At 35.2% G+C, this 10,850-nt stretch overlaps 1 protein-coding gene across 1 annotated transcript; it reads right to left on the bottom strand.

Annotated features, from left to right (window-relative positions):
• Positions 1–2,939: 2,939 nt before the first annotated feature.
• LOC131855838 (MLO-like protein 2) lies at positions 2,940–8,173 on the bottom strand. Its single transcript, XM_059212891.1, has 12 exons — positions 8,045–8,173; positions 7,877–7,934; positions 7,526–7,791; positions 6,842–6,931; positions 5,717–5,805; positions 5,560–5,609; positions 5,437–5,477; positions 4,321–4,494; positions 4,200–4,235; positions 4,014–4,081; positions 3,692–3,752; positions 2,940–3,609 (listed from the first exon to the last, which is right to left on the bottom strand). The coding sequence occupies exons 1-12, from the start codon at positions 8,171–8,173 to the stop codon at positions 3,349–3,351; spliced, it is 1,323 nt and encodes a 440-aa protein (XP_059068874.1). The 3' UTR covers positions 2,940–3,348.
• Between the last annotated feature and the right edge of the window lie 2,677 nt (positions 8,174–10,850).

The following is a 10,850-nucleotide window of genomic DNA, read 5'->3' as shown; positions in this document are numbered from 1 at the left end:
TGCGAGTCCAAGTGAAAGACTCGATCGCGAGTCTTTCCTTGCCTCGACTCGCCTCGTGAGTCCATGGCGAGTCGACTCGTGGTGCCACTAGACTCACGAGTCTGTGGGAGTCCACGAGTCTTAAAACTATGATTAACAATTGATATGGCCTGTGCATGTTTTCTGATAGGGAGCATTAGAACTACTCTGCATCTCAGTTATAATGCTCCCTTTCCTTGGATTTATGTTATATGAAACTCATCTTACTAGCTATGCACACAATTAGGGAAGTCGTTGAACTCCCTTCATGATATTGAGTTGTCAATATGCTTACATTTTTGCACTGAGGATTACTTCAGTTCTTGACCTGGTCTTTCAGATTTTGTTGGAGGCAACCCAGACTATGTGGAAAGCTACAAAGTGCCCTAATGTATGAAGAAAATCGTAAAATTGAAGGGAGCGGCTACTTTGAGTCACAAATATGAAAGCTATCTTCCTATAACACTTGTTAAAACATACAGCTTGAGTGCACGGAAGATACCATGTTCCTACCTCGCATTTAAGGTAAATGGGGATTTGAATTTTTCTAGGCATAGATTCACTGGTCGATATAAAGGGCAGGGAATTGCTTCAGAGAGATGGATTTCCGAGACAACAAAAAAATCCCTAAATTTTGGATATCTAGTTACAGTGAGGTGCAAGTAGTGTTTGAACAGCAAGGAAACCATACCTGGATTTCTGCCATCCTCTTTTGTCATCTTGGAGATTGCTTGGAAGAGTGCTTGCCCTTCTTTTCCTCAGCCTGAAGACACCCGCGCATAATAGTTTTGTTTCTGAAAGGGAGGAAATTAATTTTTTTAGTAGACTGCAACGGAAACAGGAACCGCTGAGCCTGATGGAAATAATACCTGCAGCGGGCACGTTGACTACTCTGCAGAACGCCACAAAAAACCTTCATGCTGCGTGTAGGAGACATGTGGCCAGAGGAAGGGAAATTGTGTTGCCTTCAAATCGTGGAAGATTTTTATTAAATGGAAAAAGCAGAAAACACCAGGGAAAACTTAAGTAGCCAACCAGAAAATGGGAATAATTATTAAAAAATGCACTTTAATAGCCGAATTTGTAAAAACCATAGGATAAACGTTGTGTGGGGAGCTCAAATTAATTGAAACAAGTGGAGTGAAAACATTAGTGTCTACCTAAAGGCAGGGACTAATAACATGGGATGTTTAGGGAAGAAGAAGAATAAGTGGGGGAAAAAGCTAGCCTCATCATTATGCAGAAGAAATAACGCCCAAATTTCTTTGACGGTTCTACATAAAGAAATTGCAACAAAATCATTGTGAATAGGTTAAATATAGAGACGGAGGCACAGCTAAAACTTAATAGGCCACAGCTTGTCAACATAACATTCGGAATGCAATTGGTGTTTTAAAAAAGGAAGAAAAGGGTGTGGGGGAGGACTAGAGCAAATCTCCGGGTATAATTCTATAATAGTATCTCGCTTGGGCTTGATCCAAAGGAAGCAGGCAAGTGAAGCAGCCTACAAAGGTTACAAGGTACATTCCAATGCATTACCAGAAAAAACAGAGTGTTAAAAGTTGCCAGAGTATAAGCTAGAAGGTCACAAAACAAGAAAGAACAATCAGTAACCAAACCAGCACCGCTGGAATACAAAATCCGTGCTCCTATAGATGCAAAATTAACTCCCTACATGTTCTCCATCAGTCCCCCCCAAATCCAAGATATGTGAGCACAATTGGCAGCCCCACGAACAGATGAACAGAGTTGTACTACACAAACAAGAATTTAATACTTACCTCTACTGTGAGCCATGAATATCAAAATTCAAAGAAAAAGAAAATAGAACAAGAAGCTAAATTTCAATTTACATACCCAAATAGTCTTCAGTGAACGACCATTTGAGAACCTGCCAGTGGGTGTGTGCGTATCAAAATCTCTACCATAGGGAGGCATCCTATATCTAGCAAAAGTACCCAAATAGTTATTGTTTCCAAATCTACAGAAGAGTCCCCAAAAATGTAAAAAGCAGGAACAAGTGACCCAGATTCCAATTTCCGTCTCTGGTATTTCATCATTGCTTTTGCTTGCAGAAACAGCTGTTGAAGCAGGGTAATGATTGTTCAGAGAACAAATATTTTCAATGCTGTGAATTTGGGAGTGGAATGGAAGTCCCTAGAACATTGGTGGCTTAAATTAACTAGTTAACTCCTCGTCAAAAAATGAAAAGGATATTTGGAAAAGTTTCCACACTTTTTCTTTCAGTACAGTCATGGGTTCCTCGCCTCTCTCCAGCAGAAGGCATATTTCCATTGGACACAACAAAAAGATTTAGTGGGATGAGATGTGTGACTGACTTTTACCACCACCATCACCTAAATTTGGCCCGTCTGATCTGTTGGAAATCTTTAGACTGGATTGATTTAATATCTGTACGCTGGATTGATTTAAGAGTTTGATTCAATTGTTACTGCCAGTTCAAGTGACAAACATTTATAAGAATTATTAATAGTGCTGAAAAAATATATTAATAGAGTTGAATCTCCATCGTAATTTGCACAATTTCTTTCCTTTTTTAAATGGTTCATGTACTCACAGTTCAAAGCAACAACTAATAGCAAAACAGATAAATGATTCATTTGAAACTTTTAGAAAGAAAAAACTAGTATGTTGTTGGATTCGATAAAATAATTACATAAAATTGTATCCCTTAATGCCTATCTGCAGGAACTAAAAAAAACTTATAAATTGCTAAGACCACAAATAATTGTGGTCACAGATTGATGCAGTCCTGGATGGTGTACTTTCAGCAGGTAACCTCTTCTCACAGACCATTCAATTTTAAACGGCAAAATAAACATCAAGCACAATTCTCCTACGTTTTCCATTAACATAACTTATCTACATCTTTGAATAGATGAGGCAATTAACACAAAACGTGGAACTTAAATAACCTATAGCATAATCAGGTTGAAGTATATATATACATCAGAAATTTCTCAACACACGGCTATACAATCTTAAAGAGTCATAGGTCCTCTATCGTATGAAATTTCTGCTCAACATAACAATAATAACTCAGGAACAATAGACTCAGATGCCTGACATGTCATTACGAGCTTCACAGTTTTTACTACAAACAACTCTTACACAAATATACGCACTACAAAAAAAACTGTCACATTAGTAGCTGCCAATTATTATGAAACTATTCACACTATATTAAGGAAGTCGTCATCCATTAATTGCTCGTCACTATGTCTCCTGCAAGATGCTCCTGCATCACAGATTGTGTCCTCCTTGCTTGGATGAGTCTCCATGTGAAGTAGGGATGATGCCTTCTATATTTTACTTTATAGACTCTTTTGTTTCAATATGTTGTTTGTTTCCATGTGAATTAGGGATAATCCCTTCTATTATTTCCTTTACAGACTCCTTTGTTTCAACATCTTGTGTGTCTTCATGTGAAGTAGGGATAATGCCTTCTATCTTTTCCTTTGAACTGTCATTGGGATTGTGGTGATGTTGGGGAGAAGATCCTTCAGTTGGATTAGGTTGTCTGCTTGATTGATCTTCCTGCCCTTTTTCTCCCTCCATGTTTGCCCCAAGCTGCAATCACAAATCTCATATTTCATTTTACAGTGGTATTGAAGAGGGCAGAAATCAAACGTGCATCTATCTTTATGAATACCTGTGTGATAAGTGCGTAGAGAGGGAGAGTTACATAGCTACACAACATCTGAACTCCAATCCTAATCAAGAACAAATGCATTTTGAGTTAACAATATTGTGGCTCAAGAAATAAGTATAATATTGATAACAAAAAATTTGTAAACACTTCAGAATTTTTTTTAGTATTACATGTGTTTCATCAAGATACTGAGTTTTAGTAATATCTTAAACATTGATGTTAAAATTCTTCTTTCAATGATCTTAAGGTACTGCCAAAAACATTTTCCTAAGAGGAATATTGCCTTTTGAAAGCAATTTAACAGGTCAAATAATAAACTTACCCCAAGCTTATTCTGACTACAATATCTTGATCCCGTTTATGGAAGCAGGATTTCAGACCATACTTGTACTGCATCAATCATAACATATGAATGTACATGGTTTGTTAAGACCGGGAAAATTCTATCAAGCCAAGATTAACTAAAAGTAGATATGAAGATGTTTGGATATAGATGTTTCTTCCTTACCCATGTCCAAAAAAAGAAAGCCATTTGGAAAGCGTTCTGCAAAATGAACATTCTATGATTACAATCTGTTAAGCGTGGGAAAAAGAGAAGAAATGAATGCTTTCGGAAAAGCTTTTCTAACCTGAAATAGGGTAAAATGAATGAGACGGAGAATCAACCGAGGTTTACCAAACCAGAACAGTTGATTATTGGGCTTCACCACTGGAGCTTCTTGCTCAATAGGATTTCTATCTTGGCTATGTAACGCCATTTTTGTTATTATGACTTTCATCTTTGTTCCCATTATCAGAAGAATCTGTAAAACAAGAATATTTAAAGCCCTTCAAGTTACCATTAAAATAATGCTTTGACACTTCCACAAGTAAAAGTTATAGGATCATTCAAGCAAAGGGCATGAATGTTTGCAAAAGGTAACTCGCACTTGGTCAAACTCCGGTGCTTCTGAAAGGTCATTATTTCCCCATTACACACTAGCATCTAGAGAGAGTCGGCAATTCCCCTATCAAATACTAGCACACACAAATGGAGATAATTGTACACTTCCAAAGCACCTCCTGCCTCCTTGCGTCTTCTAACCCATAAGTTACATCAAATATCAAAATAGAAACATTATTTTATTCCTAATATATTTTCTTGTTTTATTTTTGTCACCTAATATATTCCTAGCTCTAGTGTTTATTGCACTTAGAATGAAATTTTGTGCTTGTGTATTGCTAAAATGAAATCTAATTAGTTAAGCAAAAGTGAACAAGTCATAGACATTATTAAACAATTTGGGATATTGAACACTTTTCTTGAGCCAATCAGCTTAGAACTCTAACCTTCTTAATAATATAAAGATGGAGACATTTCAAATTACAAAATTCAAACACTTCTTTATGTTTCTCCAACTACACCTTACACAAACTTTCTCAACCACTTAAAGCCTTAGTAGCTCCTAATCAATTTTCATATTTGGTATTTATTATATTTAGCATAAAGTTAAAATTTATAATTTTTATCTCATTGAAAAAAAATTATATTGGTTAAATAAAATGAACACACTATACAAATTAAAGTATTTATTCTTGAAAATTAAAGATAAGGATAATTATAATTTTCTACATATGAATTGTTTTAATGGTGACAAAGATCATAAGAATATCATGTGTCTAGTTGCAAAATATTTTTTATATAATTATAATTAATTAATTAATTAAAAATCAACCAAGTGAAGCAAAGTATTGCGTACACTTACAATCAATGGAAAAAATGGCAACCAAGAGAAGATGAACCACCCTGCAAATTAAATTTCATGCCCACCAGTGTGTTAAATAAATAGAATTAATACAAAAATAAATAGAAGGGCAGCTAGATTTACCATGTCTATTGAGAAGTAAAAATAAGATGGTAGAAGACCATAGATGTGGACTGCATACAATTTGACATAAAATGTTCAAGCAATCAATTTCAAATTAAGAAGATAGAGAGTACAAAACATAATGCCACCATTATTTGATTATAATTATGAAACACACTTGATGGATACTAGAACACTAAAGTCATTGTCCAAAGATCTCTTTATATGTGTTTGAAAATCAATTTTATTGTGTCGATTAAAGGGTGCCTGCAAAATTAAACATATGCATAACTATGGGGCTCTTGACAAGTATACAATATAAAACTTTAAAAATGTGGCCTAAGAAAACTTACAATGTTAAGTAATCCGCTTTGGTTGAGGCAAATTGTCTAAAAAAACACACCTACAAATCCAAGAGTTAAGACTTTAGTATATAGAAATTACAATGAGGATGAATTTAAAATAAAGAACAACTATTTGAATTGATAAGTTCACTTACAATCCAATTGAGAATTGGTGTTGTAGAACAAAAGCTCATGATCCTCTTAAAAATAGTTTCATGGGTAACTTCGAACTTTGAAGGATCTACAACACAACAATTACACATTTGTTCACCTTCCAAATCCAAGAATGATTTATAGCTACACATCATTTTTTTTTTAATTTTAACTTCAACTTTTTTTCTACAAATAGACTATTAATTTTTTATTTCATTTTTTCATGAAAATAAAAATATATGAAAAAAAAGTATTATTATAAAAAGTTCTTTCAAATTTTAAAGAATCTCAAAATTTCTAATAAATTATCAAATAACTTTCAAATGAATTTCTAAATAAACAAAAGAAGAAGAAATTTTATTTTCTTTTATCTATAATTAAATGTACTTCATAAAATTTTAATCAAATAAATTAATATAAAAATTTAAAAATGAATTTAAAGATTAAATCAATTCTTTTCTCTTGCTTATTCATTGAGATGATGGGTCATGATAGTCTAATCAGAAATGCTAACATTATGGACTTCCAATGTATTATGTCTTTAATAAAAAGTTAAAATATTTTATTAATTATCATACCAAAAAACTTTGTGCTTAAAAATAATTAATTCTAGATTAACAAATTGGAGTGGTTTGAAAAATCATGTATGACATTTTCTCATAATTAATTCTAGGTTAACAAATTGGAGTGGTTTGAAAAATCATGTATGACATTTTCTCTTTTATTGAGAGAACATTGAAGAAAATTTACAAAATAAAGGACAGACAAACAACTGTCATTAGAAATGAACAATACAAAAGACTAACAGAACAGCTCCAAAAGAACATAACTCCATAACAATAACAACTGTCATTAGATTTAGAATTAGTTTTAGCAGGTGCAGCGAAGCCTCCAGTCTGTTGGAAATAAATGAAATGAAACATCTTACCAGAGACATTAAACTGATGAAAATCAAACTGTCAAAGCAAATTGCAGATCTAGCGTCTTTAAAAAGTGTAGGGATTCTTCCCTTTCCTACCTAATAATTTATCTATTGTTTTCAACAGTTTTTTTATTCATAATCCGAAACATTGATACAAATAAAATACACACAATTAATCCAAAAACATAACATATGACAACTGACCAATTGAAACTTCACAATCCAACGTTCTAGTCTCTTCCTTCCATGCTTTCCATTTATTCACCTGCACACATCACATAGCCTTCTAATTAATCCTCTCTACTTTACATCTTATATACATTTCTTTTGCATAAAACAATAGCAGGAAGAAGATTTAACAAACCATACATTTGGCCGTCCGAGTGTCATGATTACAATGCAAGACAAGACATGAGAAATGGCCAATACGAAAATGAAGAGGTGCAGTTGGTGGAGTCCATCTTGTGATATCAGAGGGACCTTCCCCTGTATCAAAATAACACAGGCCGATAAGCACTTAAATCTATTTCTACTACAAATACTATGAATACTAAGCATAAATACTTACTTTTTTAGCACAGAGACCAGTCACAGTCTCCTCTGTGGCCAAGCTACGCCTTAATGGTGTTTCAGAAGCTGATAACAGGAGGAGCTTACGATGATGCTGCCCAATTAATGAAATCTTTTCAATCTGATCAGAAACATGGTCTGCTAAGGCTTCCTCCTTTGAACAGGGGAGCAAAGTCTCTCCTAAGCTCTTAGATACACAAATCTCTGAAACTGGCTTCTGTCCAACAGTGAGCATCAGCGAGATAAATCCCAGAACCATCAATTCTGCATAATCATCAGAAAAATCAATATAAATCTCTTTATCTAAGTAACTTGCTGAGATTGACTATGACAACATCAAATTTCTCACCTGCTTTGATCTTTTCCAGTGCTTTGCTCAGAGCTTTCTTTCGGCGTTTCTTGAGCCACTGCATTCCAAACACACACAAAACCAGTATTCCAATTCAATCTGTATAAGTAAAAACTGAACATTCAACAGAATTGCATGTAAGATGTGGAAATACAGAAAAAAACCTACCTTGGAAAGGAATTGAATAGCTTGCTCGATTAGCATAGAAATGATTACAAAGTCGAAGCAAACAATGGCCACAGCCCAGGTGGGCGTTTGTTCTAAGGACCGAGAATCTGCATTGCCCCCTCCCGCCATATCCAAATAATTATTCTTGTTCTTGAATGCTTAATTTGCAATGTTTTGAATCACCATGAATGACATTTGGTGACATTATAAAGGCTATGGAGAGCGTGAGGAGCATTATATTATATGCTGTTGTACTGTTAATAAAGCTCACTGGTATTGTCCAAGCCCACCAACTCCATTTTTCTGTCAACCCTCGAGCTTACACAACTTAAAAAATAACGTCCCGGATACCATTCTTCCAGCTGTTAAACTAGGAAGAATGTCACATCTTAAAATAGCCGCCCTTAAACCATTCGTAGCTGTGATTGCTCAATATAATTTAAATTGTATCATTTTTCTTTGTTACAAGATACCTTTGCCCAGGAATGAAATTATATTTTATAGAGAAAAAATATCTATATTGCAGTTATTTGTCTCTTTTTATAACATTCATTCCATCAGATTTGTCTCTTTCTATAACATTCATTCCATCAGATGTTCATTTGTGGCAGTCTATTCTATTCTCTGGACAAGCTACTCTTTTCTATTCTTTAGGAATATGACAAAAAGTAACACATTCTAAAGACCAAAGACCTAGTCAAGATTGTCTACTCTATTCCATTCTTTAAGAATATGAAAAAAAAACCAGATTCTCTAGACCAAAGACATACTCTACTAGAAAATATGTGGAATAATTTATGTAAATAAAATAAATTGAAAGATTAAAAGATTTTATATTACTTGTAATTTTGTGGGGTAATATATGACTTTAATAAAATCAATGAGAATTTTAGTTGTTTATAGATGTGCAAGTGATTTAGCCAACTAGATGCAGTGAGTTTTGACATTTTAGGGAATTGTTCTAATGTTTTTTATTAAGGGAAAATCAAGTTTTGAAGGGACCCGAAACCCTTTACAATAAGATTTTGAAAGGATTTGAAATCCACAATCAAAAAGTTGTCCAGCTTGAAAGTACAAACTACGAAGGAAAAAAGATGCAAAAAGAACAACTTCCAGCCATTCACACAATGCTGCAAAAAGAACAGCTTGCAGCAGCAAAAAACTAGCCCCCGAACAAGAACCATCATGATTTATATTTCGAGCTACTCTTGTGGGAGCGGAGAGTTATGTCAAAAGAGGGCTTAGAGAACTTAGCTTTCTTGCCCTTGACAGAAATCCAACTGTCTTCCACTTGCGCTGCCATGTCATGCCACCCTAGTGCATCATAATTCTGTGAGAGAAAGCCAACAACCATAGCCTCAGACATCCCTATTGGCTTGGCTTTATCAGAAAGGCCACCAGAATTAGAAATCCCTGCTAGATTGGCTTTACAAGAAAGGGCACCAGAATTAATGGCCAAAGCATTATCCCCAGAAATAGCATCTTGAGGCCCATTCACTCTCACAATAGAGGATTCCGCTGGAGACTCTTGCACAGTTTCAACAACCCCAACAGGGGATGCCCTAAGATCCTGTGATTCCGTAGCAACCACATCTGAAAAACTCCTGGGTTGTTCAAATTTCTTCATAACCGTATAATGTTGATGAGAAGCGCCATTCCACCATGTGGTTGTCGATGCCTTTTTCTCAAAACCAAAATGCTTTTCCGCATGACCAGTTTTGAAGCATTTTCTACAACAGAAGGGAATCCCTTCATAGTCTAAGGCTTGGATTCAAAAACCCTTAGAAGATCTAAGTAAAATATCAGCAGACAACCCTTTTGAAACATTCAAATCAACCAATATGCGAGCAAATGTGGAGTGGAAGATATCAAAGGATTCATCATCTATCGTCAAGAAATCTCCCAAGGCGTTACCCACTTCCTCTAAAAGAGAATCATTCCATAAATACAGTGGGAGATTAGGGAGCCTAACCCAAGTTGGAATCTTATTGAACATTTAAGTAGAAGGGTTGAAATCAGGGTGCCAGGCTTGATCATTAACATAAATTTATCCTCTCAGCTAAAAAAATTATCACATAAGATTTTGTTTCTATCCGGAGCATTATCAAACTTAGCAACAAAAAACCCCTTAGCCATGGAGAAAATATGGACTTTACCAGTAATAAGAGGCTCCCATTGATGAGAGATCCAGGTGTGCAATTGAGGGAGAGAAGGCCAAAACCCCTAAACTGACAGATCACACCATTTAAAGAGAGAATAGACGCATTATAAGAAATCTCCTCTGTCGTATCATCTTTCAGATTAACTGAGATGGCATTAGAAATAGGGATGAACTCACCAAAAATCCGTCTTCCAGGCCGAGACCTCCGAGACTCACTCTGCCCCAAATCGGAAGGCTGCACACCTTGCAAACAGGGACAGGAGGAACCCTTAACCCCCAAATCCCCCACAGGAACGACGGATGACGAGGGCCGAACAATGCTAGCATCCCACACACGTGAAGCAGGGGGAATGACAGGCAGAGAAGGGCCATCGCCAGTAGGGAGCGCCGAGAGGGAGGTCGTAGACGCAAAGGCGGGAGAGAGAGCCGTTGACGCCTTTCAAATCACTTGTATTAAAAAAGTTTACGTTGATGCAACATAATGGATTTGTTCTAACGTTACTAAAAATTATAAAGAATAATAATTACGTTGTGGAAATACTTATTTCAAATTTTGATAAAAAAGTTACTTCTAAGTTGTCTCTTGAAATTCTTAGAATTGATTTTTTTTAAAAATAATTATTACATTATGAAAATTTATACTTA

The sequence above is a fragment of the Cryptomeria japonica genome, chromosome 10, assembly GCF_030272615.1.
Source record: "Cryptomeria japonica chromosome 10, Sugi_1.0, whole genome shotgun sequence".
In the NCBI taxonomy this organism is placed as follows: Eukaryota; Viridiplantae; Streptophyta; class Pinopsida; order Cupressales; family Cupressaceae; genus Cryptomeria; species Cryptomeria japonica.
The sequence above is the reverse complement of the archived record's forward strand: the minus strand, read 5'-3'. Positions and strand labels throughout refer to the sequence as shown.

What these genes read in the sequence shown, in the direction of transcription:
- LOC131855838 (XM_059212891.1), bottom strand. Translation starts at nt 8,173, where the DNA reads ATGGCGGGAGGGGGCAATGCAGATTCTCGGTCCTTAGAACAAACGCCC. An exon ending in TTTACTTCTCAATAGACATG is followed by an intron (nt 5,478 to 5,559) that starts GTAAATCTAGCT and finishes TTTAATTTGCAG; the next exon opens with GGTGGTTCATCTTCTCTTGG. An exon ending in GTAGTCAGAATAAGCTTGGG is followed by an intron (nt 3,753 to 4,013) that starts GTAAGTTTATTA and finishes GTTCTTGATTAG; the next exon opens with GATTGGAGTTCAGATGTTGT.